Source organism: Diospyros lotus, chromosome 1, assembly GCF_014633365.1.
Source record: "Diospyros lotus cultivar Yz01 chromosome 1, ASM1463336v1, whole genome shotgun sequence".
Taxonomy (NCBI): domain Eukaryota; kingdom Viridiplantae; phylum Streptophyta; class Magnoliopsida; order Ericales; family Ebenaceae; genus Diospyros; species Diospyros lotus.
In genome coordinates, this window is record NC_068338.1 from 41022121 (window position 1) to 41045000 (window position 22880).

The following is a 22880-nucleotide window of genomic DNA, read 5'->3' on the forward strand; positions in this document are numbered from 1 at the left end:
GAACGTTAAGCAAGACCTATTATAGGTCTTTAAGTTGTATTTTTATATTTATTACACACTTCAAGTGTAAATGTTGGATCATCATGCACTTAGTCAGCATTGCGTGTAAGTTTCACACGCAATTGAGGTATGTGAAGGCGACACCATCATCTTATTCTTCCTCATTTCGAGTGCGAGCGACCTCTGGCCTTTCTCATTGCCGACAACTTCATCTTTTGATTCCAAAATGAATATAGCATGACTCAAGTTCATAGATATCAAACATGCTTCGTCTAATTGTGTCAACATAAATATATAATATGCATGTTTAGTCTTGCCGACACTAGAAGATGGAAAAATAAGAGCCATCCATTCAATGCACCAGCTATACATACATATATATATATAATATATATGTTATATTTAGTTGTCATTCTTTTTCATTTCTCTTATGTAATCTACGAATTCTACAAATGCTAATAAATAAGCTATATATATGTATGTATGTATATATATATATATATATATTTATGCCTTCATGACAAAGGAGTAACGAATAACAGTGTCTTCCATGCTACTGATGCTCAAATGAAGAATCTCAAAGGAAAGGTTTTTTTAGAACATTGATGATCCTGGTAACTTGATTTGGGATTCTCCAGGAAATCATTCTCAAGACGATGTCGGAGCCAGAGATCTTCGTTTCTACGTTTGTAATCGATCGACAATTAGGGGCGGATCCATGAATTTAAAATGCAAAGCTAAAAATTAAAAAAATCAATATAATAAATTTAAATATAACAAAAGTCAATATAATGAACGCAGGGGTTGGGTATTGGGTCAATCCAAAAAAAATTGATTTAGTTCATATTATGAATTTCATTTGGGACGCATATTTGAAGTAGGAGTTCTCCCACCTTTTACACAACATGGGAAACTAACATACAAATTTGTAGTAAATATGAAGAAGCATACATATATTGAAGTAAATATGCTACTTCGAATATATATTAATATGTATATATATACACATATATACATGGATCTAGGGAGGCTAGCAAAGGTGAGAGCCCTTCCCTAGATCCGCCCACGTCGATAGTGGTAAAAATCTATTGACACATTTTTTTGTAACACCACGCATCAAGCGATAGGATAGTGTGGAACAACTTATCTTGATGGGTCTACGCGAACTTCACAGGGGGATCACCCATCATTAAACTTCCCCAACTCAAGCACGCTTAACATGAGAGTTTTTTACTTGCATTCAGCTCAAAAGGTATCCAACTGGTGTTATTTTCTTTCTTATTTATTCTCGATGTATACTACCCTCTTATGAGCTCTTGGAGTATTACACATTGTGTCATCATGGGCCCACAGCCACATATCAGCTCTCGCCCTTCAAAGGATAAGAGCGCCATCGCACTTAGGGAGGGAGGCTCTGGCGGTGGTGCGTTAGCACCAGGTTTGTCCCACATCGATCGCCCAGAAAGTGACTAAGGGGCAAGGCTCTGGCGGTGGTGCATTAGCACTAGGTTCATCCCACATTGGTCGCTCAAATGGCAACTAAGGGGCTCATAAGTGTGGTGGGACTCTTGTCCTTTAAAGGATGAGAGCTGAGAGCTAATCCGTGGCTGTGGGCCCATTGCAACATGATGTATAATACCCCAAGAGCCCATATGAGGGTGGTATACATTGAGGATAAGTAAGAAATGAAATAACACTAACTGGATACTTTTTGGGCTAAATGCAGGCAAAGAACTCTCATGTTAAGTGTGTTTGAGTTGGGGAAGTTCAATGATGGGTGTCCCCCCTGAAAAGTTCGCGTAGGCCTATCAGGATAAGTTGTCCCGGACCTTCCTATCAATCAATGCAGGGTGTTACAAACAAATGTGTCAATATTTGGGACCGTCTGTGGGAACCCCTTGGTCGAACTATCATCTGTCACCCCTAAAATGGTCTGTGCCCATGAGCGCCACCGCACTTAGGGGGAGGCTTTGGCGGTGGTGCGTTAGCACCAGGTTCGTCCTACATCTGTCGCTCAGAGGGCGACTAAGGGGCTCATAAGTGCGATGGAGCTCTTGTCCTTTGAAGGGCGAAAGCTGAGAGCTGATCCGTGACTATGGACCCATGATGACATGATATGTAATACCCCAAGAGCCTAGATAAAGATAGTATATATCGAGGATAAGTAAGGAATGAAACAACACCAGCTGAATACATTTTAGACTGAATGCAGGCAAAGAACTCCCATGTTAAATGTGTTTGAGTTGGGGAAGCTCAAGAATGGGTGACCCCTTGAGAAATTCGTGTAGACCTATCAGGATAAGTTGTCCCAGACCTTCCTATTGCTCAATGCGGGGTGTTACAAAAAAATATGTCAACAAAACCTTATCAGATTTCATCATTCGACGAAACCTGATCAGGTTTCCTTGAAGGATCAAGTTTAACCCCTATTTAAAACCCGATCGAGTTTCATAATCTTTTTCTTCGTCACACAACTTTTCCATCGCCATTGTCCATCTTACACCTCCATCGTTTGCCACCTCGTCCATCATCGACGTCTGCCCCATCATTGTGCACTATATATATATATATATATATTTAATAGTCACTTTGCACTGTGTGTATGTATATATTAATATAAAATTTAAAATAAATAATTATGTATAATTTATTAACATATATATATTATATTATTATAATTTTTTTTCCAAGCATGTATATGTCGGGATTTGAGGGGCGTAACAGGTTCCTTTTATAATTTGAGCTTTTGCAACTTGAGAGATATATTAGGTCTCCCTCAAGTTAAAGAGTATAAGACTGTGTTCTTTTTGCGTTTTTAATTTTTCAGTTTTGAATTTTAAATTTATTTTCAGTTTTATATTTTAATAGTCTATTTTTAGAATATTGAAAACGTGTTCTTTTTATTATTTTAAAAAATTATTTCTTAAAATTATTGAGGAAAAATTATTTTATGATATTTTATTCAATGAATTTGATTATTAAATGATAAAATTAATTATTTTTAATAAAATTTTACTATTAAAATAAAATAATAAATTATTAACATTTGAGTGATAATTTATATTAAATATTATTATACACAATATGTGTAATATACTTAATAATATATTATATATTATCCTAAATTTTTTATTATAATATAGATATATTATATTTTTAAAATTTTAAATAAATATATAATTTTATTTTTGAAATTTAAAATATATTTTTTTCTTTTTTCCTTTTTTTTTAGAGCAAAAACATGAAAAATATATTGCGTTTTCCATGTTTTGGACTAGGAAATTGTTTTTGTCGAAAACAACTAAAACAACATTTTTTTATTTTGAGTTTCCTTTATAAAAAAAATTATCGTTTTCGAAAATATATTTTTAAAAATGACAAAGTAAACGTATTTTTATTATTTTAAAAAATTAAAAATTAAAAATGGTCTAAAAATAACAAAGCGAAGTGGTTAAATGGGGTGAAAAAATGTGTTTTTAGTCATATAATTATGTAAAAAATTAAAGAATTGCTACTTAAGCCAAATTATTTTAAAAAATTCCACTTCCTTCAGTAGATCGTCTGCAATGCTGAAGAACATTCCGGACAAAGTGTTCTGTTGTCTATGGGAATCGTTGGTTCATTGGCAATTCTTCCACGAAGGTACACACAAAAATCAACTTTCACACTGAAATATATACGCCTGTTTTGAGCAAATACATAGTAAACCACGTATAAAGCATGTATTCTTGCCTTTGACTAGTTGATTTAATGGCTTGGGTTACGATGTGTGAGCAAAATCAGTAAATTTTTCCATCTTCTACCTTTTATTCGCCTCTCTAGTGTCTATCCATGGTAATTGTAAACAAAATGAGCACATGTAATCAAGTTTAGGGTTTAGTGTTTCATTTTGCGAGTACAATTGTATGATGGAAGAAACGGCATCGTTTGTTAAATGAACAATTTTTCATTTAACGTGCTAATTATATGAATGGTTGGAGGTTCAATTAATGTCTTCTACGCAAAATCGCTTGTTGAACTAGTGATTTTATCTTGCATAAAAACAAATATATTAGAACTTTTCAAAGATTCCAACAAGGTAGCAAGTAGATCAGTGATTTTTAATATTTTGAGTTCAATTTTTTTAAAAAAATAAATAATAATTTTTAAATAATAATATTTTTAATAGCTAAAATAATAAATTTTGATATTTTTGTACATTAAGGATCAAATGTCATATTTTTTAATTGTTAAGAGAATATAATAAATCAGTCAAATTATTCAAATATTGTTAATTGATCATCTATGCAATCTATCACTTACAATAACAAATACATTAATACATGCGATAATATTATGTCATGATAAAAATTTAAAATAATAATTTTTAATAATTAAAATATTAAATATGAACGTTTTACACATTATATACTAAATATTATATTTTTAAATTATTATGTTAACACCACGTATATTAACCTACATCATATAGAGGATGCTAATTTTTTTTGGTAACGCACCATCACAATTGCCCCCTACCCATTGCCCCAGCATGGTAAAGGAGTAAATCAAGGATATGCCACCCACTAATCAGGACTCAAATATGGGTTCACGACCAAGGGCTCAAAGAACAAACATTTGAGCAAACACCTCAGCGGAGATATGCCCCTAAGGATGCTCATTTTTGTCAGCATAAAATCATGATTTATATGTATATATATTTAAACATTTGATAAAATAACTAACTTTTTTTTTGTTTTAAAAAAAACAAAATACCCATACAAAACATAAAATACGTAAGACTGTAAATAAGTCAAGTTGCTCGTGAATTACTCGGGACTCGTTTGAGCACGTTTTTCAGAACTCATTTAATAAATGAGCTACTCTTGAACTAGACTAAATTCGGCTCGATAAGACTCGTGAGCTGCTCTATTATAGGTTCGTGAGTTAGCTCATATAAAAATTCATGAATAATTTAATATATTGTTTGAATTTCTCATATATTTATTTAGAATATTTATAAAATCATATATTTTAATTAATTTTATTAAAAATATATATATATAAATGTTATAATACTTCATGAATTTATATAATTATATATTAAATATTAAAATTCTTAAATAAATTTATCATTAGTTGAATTTATTATTTATTTTATTAAATAAAATTAAAACTCAATAAAACTTATTTAGGCTGTGAGCTTAATGCGAGTTACAATATATTCAACTTAATTATAAATAAACAAACTCATTTATAAATGAGTAAAGAGTGAATTTTACGAAACTCAGAATCGACTCAATATGATTATAAAATACGAGTGTCTTTTGGGGCTAAAGATTCTTCAAACTCAAAAGTCATCACATTTCATTATTTTATCAATTATATATTTGAGGCCATTATCTTAAAGGAAAGGACAAAAGGCACCCTAGGAATTACCCTCATCATTGATGAACGAAGCCACGCGCTTGAGCATGGCCACGGCGTTGTCGGTAGCGGGCGAGAACAAATGGAAGACATGGTTCTCTCCAGCGGCCTCCATAATCTCTGCCGTCCCTCGCCAACCACTCTTCCCCAGTTCCTCGCAGTAATACCTCCCCCTATCTCTCAGCGAATCTTTCTCGGCAACACAAACCAGCACCTTCACGCAGCCCAGGCTTCCGAACTTCGGATCCTTCACCGGGTTGATCAGCGGGTCGTCTGACCCGCTTGACGTCGGACAAACGAACATCCACAGCTTGTCTGCGAGCCCCGACGGAGGAGCGCCGCCATCGCCTTGATCGGGAACTCCAATTGGGTCCTTTCCCCAAAAGAACGGGTGGATCAGGACCATACCCACAACCTTGATTCCGTTGATCCCCTCCGACCCGATTCGCAACGCCATGTTGTGGGCTATGTTACCTCCGGCGCTATCTCCGGCGAAGAACACACGATCAAAGTCGACATAGTCGTTCAGCCACATCTCCGGGCCGCCTCCTGCGGAGTGTGAAGCAGCCCATTTGACGGCGGCCCAGGAATCGTCGTAAGCTACCGGGAGAGGGTACTCGGGGGCTCGTCTGTAGTCGACCGACACCACGACTACTTTGGCCTCGTCGACGAGGGAATTGAGATAGTTGTGGTACGTCGGCGAGGAGGCAGTCTCTATGCAGAAGCCACCGCCGTGGAAGTAGAGCAGAAGAGGGAGCTTGTGTCCCGGGTCGGCGGCGGTTTTGGGGAGGTAGAGCCGGACGGAAAGGCCGGTCTCCGGGACTAGAACGACGTCCTTGGACTGGACTCCGGTGACAGGATTGGTCGACGGGGGGACGACATCGGTGCCGATGAGTCTCTCTATACGGCCGTCTTTGTATGCTCTGATAAAGAAGGGGAAATCGAAGACCAGTTCTGATGAGGTTACATCCATTGCGAGGCAACTGAATATCCGATCAAATTGGTCGCCACAGAGAGAGAGAGAGAGAGAGAGCTAGTTGATTGATGGATGGACTATTCAATGATAAATTGGAACCGAGGCTAGTTGACCAGCTATGAAAATTAAATAATATTATAAGAATAGAAATTTATATATAGAAATATAAAAGAATATAGTGAATTGTTTATTATAATAAAATTTATCTTTTAATTTATTTGGGGACCAACTTTTTTTTTGTTTGCTACAAACTCTTAGTCAATATGTGTAATTAAAGAGTTATTATATATAATAATAAATGTATCTATTAGGATTTGTGATTATAAATATCATTTATGGAAAAGAATATGGAAAAAAAAAGAAGTAAATATCCAAATTCAATAATTTTTTTTTGTAAAGTTCTTTAGCATGTAATTTGTTGGGGGTAAAAGATTGCCTAAAAATTATGACTAACTAAAAAAAAGAGTGGCACTTGGTGGGAATTCGTTGTTTCCCTCTTTTTAGTATGGCATTAAATATTGAGAAATACTCAATAATAGTTTTTAACTAAAATTAGTGGACGAAAGAGTTTAATTTAAAAATAAAAAATAAAATTATTATTTTAAATAATTTTAATAAAATTGATAATTATAATTTTTTTTAATCTTCGATCATTGATTAAAATTTAAGTTTAATTAATTATTCGTTATTCAATATACTAATGAATAACACTTTTAATTCAATGTACTGCCATTCAATGTGTTAAATAATAATTTACACATTAAGTAGGTCACTTGACAAAATATTTATAAATTTATTTATTTATTATATTATATTTATTTATAAATAAATATTATAAAATCTATAATATATCCACTCAAAGACGTTTATTATTTTTTATTTATTATATTATAATTATAAATATAAATTAAAACTCTTAAATATAAGTAAGAATAAGTTTTTTCAATAATAACAAAATTTTAAAAATATGAATTTTGATTTCTTCCTGTAAGCAACCCCGCCTGGATATCCCAACCGCTCGGTCTATCCGAACGAGAGCGCCTACATGAGAGAAGAGAAACAAACACAAGACAAAAATACCATGGCATGCATACATACGAAAAATACAACAGCGGAAGCAAAACGATATACATGCACGCCTACAAGTACCCTGCTGGAACAGCAGTCAAGGAGTATATAAAAATATACAGACACCTGTGCCAACGATAAAAGATACAAGGAACAACCGGGCACAATAAAAAAATGAGAGTCAGAACTCTTAACAAAACATCAGAGAAAACGAGGGCAGCTAACTGTACACCCTACCGACACGGCTGGCTGCTAGGTGGCACGGTCCTCGCCCTCGACTTTAGCCTTACCCTTACCTGGAATGATGAAAAGCAAGGTGAGTCGCAAGACTCAGCAAGTTTATATAATAAGGAAGGCTGTAAACGAAACAGAATAGAAGATCACCTCAAATATAAACCCACATGTACACACAAGTCATGTGACGCAACAACGCAACAGTGCCGCATAATAAAACATATACCGGTCCTTGGGGCCCACATAGAACACCTGGCACCCAAGTCCCATACCAACCTGCCGCTGCCCTGAAAGGCAACATAAATCACCACAAACCTGTGCGCACTGTCCCGGGTCGGTACTCCCGTCACCCGTATCCCTGCTGGTACTCCCGACAGCCGAGCCAAAGGCTCCCTCGGAACGGTACTCCCGTCCGAGAACTAATAACTACCAGTAACCATGCAATGCATATAAAATGCAAGGCGTAATGAGCACCAACGTGATATAAGGCGCCCATACATCCAGGCATCAAGCCATGCTCCGCCCACGTAGTAAATCACACGCGATGCATATGCCCGTGCTGGATGCAACCTGACCAATCTAAAATGTCCATGATCAAGCATAACCAAATCATGATGATCCCATCATGCAGCCCGAACCCATGTGCATACCAAACCATGCAACAAAAATGAAATAATCAGGCATGCTATAATCACATAACGGTAGAGTAGGTTAGCAGTGCCTGACACCGGTCAGCGGTTAGTGACCAGGAGAGACCATCTGACGGCCTAAAATAGACCATACAACACTTTCACCGTCACCGAACGGCTAACCCTTACCCCCACTGCCCAACCGCTCTAGCCAATAAATAACCGAAAATCCATAATAATACCCGACAGCTAAGAACCTAGCCCCGGGTGAGTACAACATCATTCCCATAGGATTGGGGGTGATACAAACCCCCGTAGGCAACCAACAAATAATACCCTCGAAACCAGGTTAATAAATTAAATTATTAAACACACCGTTTAAATTTCATAATTTATTAACAGCCAAAACCAATGAAGGGAGGTCAAATAAATTGACATTGAAAGAATCGACAATGAGGGTATAAAGAACTTGCCTTTCCGAAGATAGCCTTAAGCTCAGTTTGACCAAACACGGTCAAAGTTATACAAACTGCAATATTCCAATTATTGACAAAATTAATAAAATTGGGCCCCAAATGAAATTTCAACCGCAGAGAATATTAATTACTAGTTTAATTACATACCTGGATAATTAAATCAGAGATTAAACGGAGTTTAATCTGATTTTTGAAGCCCCAAAATCTCAAATTTACGTCGCGCACGCTGCTGGATTTTCTGCAATTTTCCTTACTGTTTGCACGCAAAAAGGACGCCGAAATTGGCTTAAAACTCGGCCAAAAGTGAGCAAGGGAGGGGCCGCCACGTGGCAGCGCGCGGCCAGCCGCAGGGGGAGGCCACCGCCTCACCGAAACGACGTCGTTGCGGACGTCTTTGGCTGATTAAAATCAGCCAAAATTCGGCCCTCGCGCACGCCTGCCCGCGGACTCGAAGCCGCGTCCACCGCCTGGCCGTCTCGCGCACGAACCGCCCTCGCCCACGCTCACATCTAACCTATATACAACTTAGGTTATATTTAATGTGATTTTTTCCCCTTTCCGTGAATCACGCCAGCCACCCCTATCTTTCATTTAATCGCACTTTCACCCCCTATAATAATTACAGAAATGCCCAAACTTTCTGAAAATCACACAAATTAATTTATTTTAATTTTTTTCTTTTTCCAGAAATTCCTAAATAACAAAATTAACAATCCTAATTTCTTATTTCCATAAAAATCACTTAATTTAATTTTATTTAACCACAACCAATTATTTTACTTTTTCTTTTAATTTAAATTATCCCAAAAATCAAATTATTTATATTTACAGGCGTTACACTTCCATAGTCTTAAAAATGTGATACCTTAAATATTAATTAGTATTGAAAAACCCTAGCATTTGACAATCTTAAATAATTTTTTATAAATTTGTTATGATATCACATTTTCAATACTATAATATAATTATTAAAGTAATTAATAATTAATTAATCATTACCTTTGATTTAATGCAAGTTTTTTAGGGAAAAAAATCACCATTAATTGACACTTGACAAAATACTTTGTTTGACTATCATATTTTAATATTATATAAATATATATAGAATAAATATATAAAAATAATATTTTAAATAAATAAATAATTTTCTATGACTTAATTAATAGTTTAAATTGTCTATTCATGTTTCTCATAAACCCATACAAATTTAATACAAATTTTAGAGACAAAAAATAGTTTGACAGATTTTTGGAAGGAACAAAAATTTACAAACTATTATACTTTAATAAAATATATTATATATTATTATATTATACAGAGATAAGATTTTATTTAATGGATAATTTTTCGTGATTTAGTTAAGATTTTAAGTGTCTATTCATATTTCTTATAAATAGTATTTATTTTTTATTGATTGTTGGATTAATTGATGAGAAGATTTAACATAAAATATTTATTTTTGATTAATTAATAGCATTGAAAAATTCATGCAAGTTTAATACAAATTTTAGATGTAAAAAATAGTTTGGCAAATTTTTGAATGGAATAAATATTTGTATACTATTCTACTATATATTATATATTATATATTATATATAATATATAATATTTATATTATATTATATTCATAGTTTAAATGTCTATTCATATTCCTCATAAATAGTATTTATTTTTGATTGATTGACTGATTAATTAATATTTAATATTCACGTAATAATGTATTGGAAAACTCGTGTATTTAAAATTCATTAATAATTTTACAATAATTAGTATATATTATTTCAAAGCAATTGAAAGATTTTAAATTATTAATGTAAATTAAAAAATGTAAATTATTAATGCAATAGGTACTAAATGCAAATATTTAATGCAAGTTTTGAAGGAAAATTTTATTACTAATTATTACAAAATAATTGAAAGATTTAAATTATTAATGTAAATTACAAAATATAAATTATTAATGTAATAAGTATTAATTGCAAATCATTAATACAAGTTTTGGAGAGAAATTTATTTTTTAAGACTATCATATTTTTATATATATAAAGATAGTACAAGGGATATGGGTCTTTGTAGTAATTTACTATTATTGTTTTTAATGAGTGTATAACACACGAGTAGTTCATAAGTCATGTTACAAAAATCGAGACAATGAATCCTGACAAAAGTCAAATGATAGAAAGGAAACAAAGTTGAGTTATGAGTCATCGATTCATGCTTCATTTGCCCGTTTATTATAAGATGTCAATATCTAACATTACTGTTATGATGTTGGTAAAAGCTTATGAGTAATTGAATGTGTTTAATTTCACGTGAAAAAAAAATGTTTTTCAATGTTTATAGAAAATCAAAATTAGTCGTTTTAATAATTGATTTTTTTATTTTTATTAAAAATGTAATATTTTTGTATTTAGGTAAAAAACAAATTCTTTGAAAAAAAATTACCAATTAAACATCAAAATTAAAATATAATTAAAAAATATATTTTTATATTTTTTATGCTAATCAAACACACAATAAATTATTTTTACACCCTTTATACTTTGAGATTTTTTCCTAAATTTATTTTTCACTAAATAAAAATTGATGTACTTTTCCTAAATTGCAATCACACCAACTCCGTCTCCCTTTAATTTTATTACAATTCAGCTTTGATTAATATTTATACAATTATATAAGCAAATACGATAATTTAATGGTATAAAACCTTACTAATAGAGCGAGTTTCTAAAATACTCACTATATATTTTGCTTGAAAAAAAAAAATCTATTTAAACTTATGACCTTTAAGTCATATATACCTAAAATCCCCACTGCATTAAATCTAATCTTCATTTATTTTTTGACTAAAAAATATAAAAATTAAATTACAATTGTCATCCAATGAATTTTAATTTAAAACTTTTTATTTTTTAACTTGCTAAACACGAAGCACATCTCAAATATAATTAAATTTATAAATAACTAATTTTTACCTCTAATCTATTCTTTTAATACCCAAAAATAAAAAGAAAAATCCTAGAAAACTCGACGAGTTTACCGACAGTCTTATCGAAAGGGGGTAAAAAGACAAATTTACCCCCACGTCTTGCTTTCTCCTTCCCCTCCCATGGATTTGCCCCGCCCCTGCTGCTCTCGTCCCCTCTGCCATGGCCGCTACCCTAGCCTCGTCGCCGTTCTCGCCTCGCCTCGCCTCGTTGCCATCGCCGCCTCACCTCGCCCAATCGTCTCTACATCTTCAGCGACGATCGTCGAGACGAGGCGAGGTAGCAAGGCGACGGAGGCCCAGCGACGAGGCGAGGCGAGGGCAACAGCGATGCTAGGGCAGCGGCCATGGCAGAGGAGACAAGAGCAGCAGGGACGAGGGCAATTTTGTCTTTTTTGCCCCCTTTTGTAAATCTCTCTGTAACTCTCTCTGGCTCTGTAGTGGAGCTCAAATAAAAAAGAGCGAGCTCAAATAAAAAAGAGCGCAAATCGATTTGACTCCAATGAAATCAAACCCTATGTGATATTGCATCTAAAATTTAAAAAGAGATATAAAGAGAGAGAAAAAAAAAAAAAAAAGTAGAAGATTACTAATGACTAAAGCGAGTTATGAAAATTTTTATTTATTTTTTTATTTTTTTCTTTTCTCTCTCTAACTTCGCCAACAACGAAACCCATCTACGATGCATTTTTCTAATATCATAGAGCTCAAATTTTTTTTTTTTTTTTGGGGGGGGGGTTTATTAGAACTTTACATTAGGCAAAAATTAGTTAATCATAACTTAATTACATTTTAATTGAGGTAATTTTTCCAAAAACATAACAAATGGGTGATCAAACAATTTGTTTTTTAAAGGGAAGTATACTAAAAAAATCGAATTGTCAATCCTGTAGTTGATTTTTTGGTTGGACCCAGTGATTCAATTCGACCATTAATTTCACGTATGTGTATGTTCTTATTATATATTATTATTATTATTATTGTTATTTTTTTTTTCTTTTACATGGTTGACCTGAATGACTACACCAAAAGCAACAACTGAGTAGTGAGTGCCATGAATGATAATAATCATGTACATTAATTTGGTCGGTGACGACATTTAAAAAATGTACATGATACTTGCATGGATAAGGACGTGTATACAGTTAAATACACGCTTCATATGTTGGCCAAAATTAATGTTCCGTGAAATTACTGAATACATTTTACTGCATTAATTAAGGATGATTAATGGGACCCTTTAGATTAATCAGTGATTTGATTTGCCAAGAAATAGAAGGTCACAATGACTAAAAATTTACTTAAGCATCTATATGAAGTAGGTAGTTGGCTGTGAATCTTGGACCAATAATAAATATTTAATATGACTTGGTGTAGTAAGTAGGCGAGTGGTTGAATGTTGAATATCACTACCGAGGGCACGAGGGTAATTCTAACTTAGTAATCACAGAGGAGAATTTTGGGGACCACATTGGAAATACTTTCTAATATTTAAGTAAACAAAATAATTTCAAAACGATAATATCTAAGAAACGAAGGAATCAATATTTTTTTCATACATTTGGATCTCATATTTGTCTCGTCACTTAAAATAAATGGCATCTGTAAAATTATGGGGTCAAGATGTTCAAGTCATGATTTTGGATATTAATATAATATTTGTCTTATTTAACATTATAAATATTCATAATATTCATAGCAATTGTAATTTTATTAGAATACTTATGATTTGATTTATACATAAGTCAACGACTTTGACTTTATTTTAACCTAAGAAGCATGGACACAACGGATCACAACAAAATGTAGTGTCCATGTGGTGTCAAATACAAACATGACAGTCGACGTGACTTCGATCGTGTTTGATAATATATTTTATAAAAAAAATTAAAGAAATTAAAACGAATACACGTGTCTGACACTTCAAACAGGCATGTTGTACATGCTCTGACATGTATATATATTATTTATATATATATATTATAGAGTTAGAAAATTAGAAAGTCATAATGAAATTAAGAAACCCTAAATGAAATTTTTTAAGATGCGAGCTCGAGCTTGTGAGAAATTTCTAGAGAAAACAAATAAAAAAGAAAAAGTAGAGAGGAGAAGATGTGTCACCTGAGAGATTTGCATGAGGGACAAAGTGAAAACCACAAAGATAGTGAAGACGAAAATGAACAAATCTATCCAAGAGGCAGAGTGATGATTCTAAAATAGGGACGAATAGAGGCTAGTCTATTTGAGACATTTGAGATGAAGGCGACGAGGATATAGTGAAGATGTTAAAAATGGACAAAGACAATGATGATGGAGTAAAGACAAAGAAGAAGAGAGAGACGATGACAACAATGAAAATAAAGACAAAGACAAAAATAGGCAAATCTATCTAATAGAGATGGAGAAAGGTGTGTATTGTGCAACACTAGCATGTGCTTCAACCTTCACAAGGAGAAGTGTTAAGAAATCACTTGTGTAAACTAACACACAACCAAGAACTACGACAGTACCAACGATCCAAGAAGTTTGAATAAAATGAAACATAAACGCAAACACAACGTACACATGCAAGAACATAAAATAAACAACGCGTATACGTGTTCGGATCAAAAGATTTTACTCATGGCAGAGACTCCGTCTCTGGTCAATCCACTAGAAATATACATGTATATTTACATAGAATTACAATGAGAGAAACAAGATAATAGAAACAATAACTTCCTCTCGATCTCACGATCACTCAAAAACAATACATTAATCAGAATACAACGCTCACAATACATCAAACAAATCTCACTCATTCAACCTTACCGAATGACATGTCTCAGATCTAATTCGATTGTCGCGATATTCTTCACCGATCGACCGCTTTCATGCGTTCTGTTCTTCTCCCCACATCGAGTTCTTCTTCGTTCTTGTTAGATCTCTCTCTTTCTCTTTGTGTTGCGCGATTAAGGTTTTTGGAGTGTGTGTGGAAGTGTAAAAGAACAACCATCCATTGAATTTCCTCAATCTCATCCATATATATGCGGGCCAAGGGACACGATTGGGATAAATGGGTTTCATAATAAGCTTGGGCTTGGCCTTGGGCTTAAAACACAACTGGCCCAATCCAACTCTTGACCCAATATATTTTGAGTCACAAACCTAACAAGAAGCCAAGGAGACTTTGGAGAGGGGCCGAGGATGAGGAGGCTTGATACAGATTTCTTGGTTGGCTCAAAAAGCATAAAAGAGATAGAGAGATCGAGCAAGTCAAGGCACCTGTCTCAAACTTTATGAGTGATATATATGTATATATATATTTTTTATTAATTATGATTTAATATAAATATTATTGTGTTTATGTGTCTTAATTTTATCATATTTTGTATCTGTATTATAGCTAGAGATGGGCAATGGGCGGGCTGGGCCAGGCCGAATTTAGCTTGCAAGGGAGACGGGCCGGGGCAATGAATATTGGGGCCCTGCACGGCTGTGTGGCCCTTAATAAATGGGCCAAGCGGGTCGGGCCGTGGGCTTGACTGTCTGGGTCGGCCCATGGGCCATTTATTTTTAATTTTTATACATAATTTTTATATTTGTAAAATTTTTATAATTTTTTAAAATATGTATAATTTTTATGTTTGTAAAATTTTAATTATTATATTTAAAATATGTTTAAATATATTAAATATATATGTTTAAATATATTTAAACATATGTTTAAATATTTAATAAACATAAATTTTTAAATATTTTTTTATTTTTTTGTGGGTCGGGCTTGCCATTTTGGCGAGCCGGCCCACACGCCATTTTGGTGGGCCGGGCCGGGCTATGGGCCACATATTCCTAGCCCAACACGGCCCGCATTCTGTTGGGCGGGCCAACCCAACCCGACCCGTCTACTACAATAGCGAGCTGGGCCGGGTCAGGGAGGATCCATATCCGCACAAACTTTATCTCCATCGTTGGCACATTCACCTAGCTTGGGTGACATTTGGCTTATTTATGTACCTTCTCCTAAAATACACTGGCATATTTGAGAATCCTATTTACTCATGTTAATGATAAGCGAATTTAGATTTGAAACAATTATTAAATTACATTTAATTGATTGAAATAATCGAATAGTCACACCATATTCACACATATATATTTACATCTTGACTTTTTTTTTTAAATCAATAGTTAGCATAACCTATATAAATATTTATTAACTAGTGTTTTAATGAGCATGAAATATATATACATGTATATATAATGTGTATTTATTATATTTTGTTTGCAAGTATATATTTTTTGCAAAAATATTATTTAAAATTTTAATTTAACACTTTTTATGACACTCTATATTGATATAAATGTATAAGATATAAATACATTAATATAAATGTATATGATATAAATACAAAATATCAATAAAAGTGTCAATTTGAGCGTCCAAATAGTATTTTTGCATTTTTATTAGTTGATTTTATTATTTTAAATACATTTATTTTAACCATTACCAAAAAATATTTATTTCAAGACCATTTTTATCTAAAAATATAATATAATAAATTAAGGTAAGGCTAACCATTGATTTTGAGACAATGGTTAAGGTATAGTAAATGCATTTTTTTTTATATAAAATATATTTATTGTATATTTTTTTCAATCTTAAAATAATTTTATTAATTAATAAAATATTATAAAACACAATACATGTAATATTAACTAGTAAGACTATTTGTAAGTTAAAACAAAGTACAATAAATATATTTTATCTAAAAAGAATATGCATTTCATTTTTAACTATTATCATTGCCGAATAAAGAAAGTTCTATTAATCCCAATATGTTTTATATAATACAAAAAATATTTTATATAACATGAAAATTTTGATGTATAATAGAAAAAGTGTATAAAAAATCTTGCCTCTTTTTATATTAAGAATACTTGTAGGTTATGAGAGTTGAATGTTTCGTAGATCTTAATGAATTATATATTTATTTTGATTTTATATTTATATTTAAAATAAATAATTATTCGCATTAATTACATGTTATTTTCAGGATGAAACAAGGAAGTTGACTTCTACAATTAATTAAGGGAATAAATCGAAGACGTTGGGTGACCCATTATTGCTGCTCAAATTCAATAGCCAATTATTGAGTTTAGAGGATGTTTCAAGTGCACTTAGGTCAATTATTAAACGGAATCCAACATAAGAAATGCCCAAGCATTTTAATCACATAGAAAGCCCAAGACCAACCAAAGACCTAATAAAGTCCAACTTGTACAAGACTTTTATTTGTTTTATATTTTTATGAGTGTTTTATCACCTAAAGTCTTTTGTATTTTGTGTCTTTTCACTAGTTAAAGTCTTTTGTATTTTTTTGGTAAATATGTCCCATTAACTTAGTTATGATTGTGTTTAGTGATAATGGGGTAATTTTATTTGTGTGATTTTTATTGCATCTTGTGAACTATAAATAGTTCACTTGGGTGCACTTGTGTAGAAAACTATTATTCTTGAATCAAAACATAGTTGTTCTTAGAATTTTCTCTCTCAATTCTTGAACTCTAATTTCTATATAGTTGTGTTCTATTATTTTTCTGTCATATTTATTATCCACTGCTTGAGTATGGCTAGTTAATTTATGCTTTCTATTCCTCTTATTTTAAGCGGTGTAATATAGTTTGTTTCTGAAATTTTATTTTATGTCATATTATTTTTTTATCTTTATTATCCACAACCTGAGTATGGCCAGTTAAATCCAATATTGGGTTAAGGTAATGATAGTATCCAACGCTAATGATTCTCAAAGAAAGCTGCGATTTAAATGAGTGACATTAATTTAAATTGCAGTATGAGTGTGTATTAATTATTAAGAAATCACTAAGTTTGGACTGGAGCGTAAGCCTAACTTAGAGCTTTCATGCCACGTATGAGAGTTACTATAACTGAAAATGCTGTCATACCCAAACCCGGATGATTAATTTAGTTATTTTATTTATTAATTATAATCGAATTTATGGTAATTGCTTAAATTATAATCCCGCATATCATGTATGGGGATTACTTAAATTAGAACTATCATCATCTCTAATTGCATTTAATAGCAGACCCCATATCTGAAATTAAATTAATATTACTAATTTTTTATATTAAAAATTAGGGATTAGCGGGTTGGTGTTGAAATTGTCTTAATTCAAGTGTTATCCAAATTTATATTCTCAAATTCAATGTCTATTTTAATTTCTGTCTTGTTTTATTTCCTAGCATCTGTTATCTAAAAATCCACAAAAAAAATCGTGCTGCTAATTCATCTAGATGCGTGTGTGTGACATTCTTTTTCTTTTGTCATAAATAAATCTCTTAGTGGATGACCTAGATTCATCTAAAAAATAAATTAAATTTAAACTATAAATGCACTCATACACTGACGAGTATAAACGTCTCACAAAAAAAAAAATCTAATATAAATTTTGTTATGTTTTAATTATAGGGTGAGAGTGCAACTAGTAGAATACCGTATAAGTTCTCCAAATTAAGAGGTTGTTTGGCTCAACATTTTTTATTTGTGCTTTTAAGTTAGTTGGCTTTTAGTATAAAAGTTGTATAGCATTTATGTTGATAATGTGTTTAGATAAATGTGCTTTTAAGTTATTAGTTAATAGTTATTTGTTTGGTTTGTAAAAGCTGATAAGCTGTAAAACCTGACAAAAAGACTAAAATAGACATGATGCTAAATAATACAAATAAAATTTATAAAAATATTATTTTTTTATTAAAAAATATAAATTAATTTCTAAATATTAGATAAATTATATATATTTACTAAAAAATATATTAATATAATATATATTATATCTTTTATTTTTTTTTTCAAAAATATTACCATTAATATATATATATACAATATAGATACACTTACAGTCAATTGGGGATGCCACCAGTGATGGAGGAGGTAGCGGCGATAGAGGCTGGAAACTACAGTTGATGGCAACGACGATGGTGGTAATGGAGCAGGGTCGACAATGCTGGGCAGCGGATCTAGAAGAAGGATCGGTGATGGCGCGTTCCAGCAACTTAGCTGGGTGACGACAGTAGTAACAACGACGGTAAAAGGCATAAGAGAGCTTCTAGAAAAGATGATGGGAGAAGAGAGCTTCTAAGGGTAGAATGGTATTTTTCTCGGTCAACATAACAACTTTTTTTGCCAAAACTGGGGTACCAATTTTTTTTAAACGCTGTTATAATAGCTTTTAAGTCATATAGCGTTTAAGCTAATTATTCAAGCTAAACGTTTTACCATCATAAGCTGCATAGCTTATACGCTGCTTGTGCAGCTTATAAACGATCAAATCGTTAAGCCAAACAGCCTCTAAAACAAATGTAACCAACTAGTTGGGTGGAATATTTAACATTTAATCATTGGTACAACCGGATCGACTTTAATTTCATTATACCATGTACGAACATGCAAATTTTACTCTTGGCCATGGACCGAAAGGAAAAAGCTCAGAGAAACAATGTGTTAATATTAAATAAAGTTTTAATAAATACATTTTATAAATTAACAAGGTGTATCTTTAATTATAAAATAATTTTATTAATTGATAATTGTTATGTTCAGTAATCAAGCTAGGTTTACAAAAATTCAAGCGACAATTGCAAATGATCAAGCAACTTGTAAATGGTTAGATGACTTACAAATGATTAGCTACCTTACAAACCAAAATGATCATAACCAATATCAAGTGGGCTAAATAGGCCGAAGAAAGGCAAAACAAAACATGAGAACCAAAAAATTTGACCATGACCGACTAGATACAATGCCACTCAGTCATGAATGGCCTTCATTTCACCAGCCCCCAAGGAAAAACAAACCCAAAATAAGTCAGCTTGTATCAAGCAATCAAGCACTAAAAACTACAAAAGGGGCTCTAGACAAGAAGATTGATAAACAAAGAAAATGGAAAGAACAATAATCAAGTGGGCTCATCCTCTTGCTTAGTCATAATAGCTTAGTCCACCTTTTTGTTACCTCAAGCCTGATACATCCTCTCAGGCACAAGACTCAACAACTCACCACCCCCGAAAACCTTTATTGACATGACCAAAAGACCCTTTTGAGGCCACTCACAAGTTACCTAGTCATACAAGACTATCTCATGAACCACCTAGGCTAATGAATGACTGCACTCTCACCCTGCAATTAAAACATAATAAGAACAAATCATAATAAAACTTTTATATTTTTTTTTATTTTAGTGAGAGGTTTATACTCGCTAGTGTACGAGTGCAGTTGTAGTCCAAATTTAAATTTATATTTTCTGGATGAATCCAGGTCGTCCACTGAGAGATTTATTTATGGCAAAAGAAAAAGAATGTCACACACACGCACACGCATTTGGACAAATTGGCAACAAGGTTTTTTTATGAGTTTTTTTTTAGACAACAGATACTAGAAAATAAAGTAAGGCAGAAATTGAAATAAACATTAAACGTAAAAATATGAATTTGGATAGTGCTTGAGTTAAGATAATTTCAGTACCAACCCGTTGATTCTCAAATTTTAGCATAAAAAATTAGCAACATTAATTTAATTTCAGATATGAGGGTTTGTTATTAAATGTAATTAGAGATGATGATAGTTCTAGGTTAAGCAATCCCCATACATGATATGCGAGATTCTAATTTAAGCAACCACCATAAATCCAATTGCAATTAATACACAAAACAACTAAATTAATCATCTGGGTTTAGGTATGATAGCGTTTCCAGTTCTAGTAACTCTCATACATGGCATGAAAGCTCTAAGTTAGGCTTACGCTCCAATCCAAACCTAGTGATTTTTTAATAATTAATACACACTCATACTGAAATTTAAATTAATGTTACTTATTTAAAGCGCAGCTTTCTTTGAGAATCATTGGCGTTGAACACTGTCCTTGCCTTAACCCAAGATTAGATTTAACTACTCATTTTTATTTGAAAGTTAATTGACAGAAATTTAAATGACGTAATTTAAATAACAGAATTTAAATGACAAGAAATTTAAAGGCATAAACTAACCGGCCATTTAGGCGGTGGATAATTAAATGACAAGAATTAAAATTGCAGAAATTTAAAGGCATAAACTAACCGGCCATTTAGGCGGTGAATAATTAAATGACAAGAATTAAAATTGCAGAAATTTAAAGGCACAAATTAACCGGCCATTTAGGCGGTGAATAATAAAGTAATAATAAATGACATAAGAATTTAAAAGAAGAAAGAAAAAAAAGTAAGATTATAAGAGAAAGTACTAAAGAAAATGAGAAAGAATAAGAACAATTCTCAAAGAGAGAATTATAAGCAAACAACTAAACTTTTATTCAAGAATAATAATCACACTTACAAATGCAATCAAGTGATCTATTTATAGGCCACAAGATGCAATACAAACCACACAATTTCAATTATTCAACTAGACATAATTATATCTAATGGGCACTCACACACTTAAAGTTAAATGAATTTTAGCTATAATACACACCTAATATTAAATGGATTTTAGCTAAAATACATACCTAATAAAGCACTCATAAAGTTAAATGGATTTTAGCTATAATATCCACCTAATAGTTAAATGGATTTTAGCTAAAAAACACACCTAATAAAGCTCTCACATAAAAAATAAAAATAGATTTCTATAAATTGATTTTTAATCTTTATTAGGATTAAAAATAATCCTTGGGCCTTCTCCAAATAATATTTTCCATGGGTTGCTCAAATTGGGCCTTAATTCTTCATGGGCTTGAATTCTTCATGGACTTTAATTTTTCATGGGCTTGATTTCTTCATAGGTTTGATTTCTTCATGGATTTGATTTCTTCATGGATTTGAATTCTTCATGGACTTGATTTCTTCATGGGCTTGAATTCTTCATGCTTAAAAAAATAATAATAATAATTTAATGTTATTAATAAATTATATATTATATATATGTATTACACATGGCACATATATATATTAGATTAGATTATATATATATATATTACACGCATGCATATAATGATGTATATGTATTATATATATTATTATTATTATTATTAAATTTTACTTTAAAATTTCATTTCATTCATTTTTCAATTTAAACTTGCATATAACCATAAAATATATATTAATATATAATTTAAACCATTTTTAAGATCAAAAGAATGGTATAATTATAACAAAATTTTTACAAAATTAACCACTAATCAATGAGCCTCTCTCGAAGACCTTCTTGTGGTGTGAAACCTAGTTAAAGAATCCCTAGTATTCCTTAAAGATGCCTTCGATATTTTAGCTTAAAAATGTGGACATAATACGACGTGTCCACTTTCTCATCTTTTACAAAGAGAGGGGTCATTTCCCCACATAGGTACACCCACTTTGATATTGAAAACTCTCTCATTACTCTCCAACATTTTCAAGAAATTAGCTAAAGTATCGAATAGTCTATGTGAAGATACTTACACAAGCTCTTAACCGACTTCTATTTTAACAAGTCTATTGAACACTTGGAACTCAATCGATCATTTTGAACCCACTCGATTGTCTTGAACCCATCAAATCATTTGCAGGCCTCAGAATCACTTACACCCAAAGACTTGAAACTCTCAAGATCATTTATATCCAGATTTAGAACTCTTAAGATCATTGGACACCTAGACAACACTTCGAACTTGTCAAACCTCATACATCTCACTCTCACATTAAAAAATTATTGTTGTAGTCAAGCAATAATAATAATAAATGTATCATTAAATTATTTTATCATCAACTACCAAAATTATTTTGAAATTAAAAATAATATATTTATTTTAAAAACTAAAATGCATTTATTAAATTTAATCATTAATTTTAAAATAATAATAAACATTACCCTTTAATATTTAATAGTTATTAAACAAATTATAAAATGTTATCTAAACTTACATCTAAATAAACATGACCCCACACTCTAGTCCTTAAATTTGTTTAAAAACCACTTGAATTCTAATCATTATCCTGTGTGGCAGCCCAAACTTGACCGGACCAGTCAGCCGTGGATTGCTATTTCCGGGCGCCTCTGCCCTTTGTCCAGGCCAGACAACCACGACCGTAC

The 22880-nt window shown here is 32.1% G+C and overlaps 1 protein-coding gene across 1 annotated transcript; it reads right to left on the reverse strand.

The window, feature by feature from the left end:
- Positions 1 to 5213: 5213 nt before the first annotated feature.
- On the reverse strand, positions 5214 to 6482 carry LOC127794678 (probable carboxylesterase 12). The gene has a single exon (XM_052325928.1). The coding sequence runs from the start codon at positions 6377 to 6379 to the stop codon at positions 5408 to 5410; it is 972 nt and encodes a 323-aa protein (XP_052181888.1). The 5' UTR covers positions 6380 to 6482; the 3' UTR covers positions 5214 to 5407.
- Between the last annotated feature and the right edge of the window lie 16398 nt (positions 6483 to 22880).

What these genes read in the sequence shown, in the direction of transcription:
- LOC127794678 (XM_052325928.1), bottom strand. Translation starts at nt 6,379, where the DNA reads ATGGATGTAACCTCATCAGAACTGGTCTTCGATTTCCCCTTCTTTATC.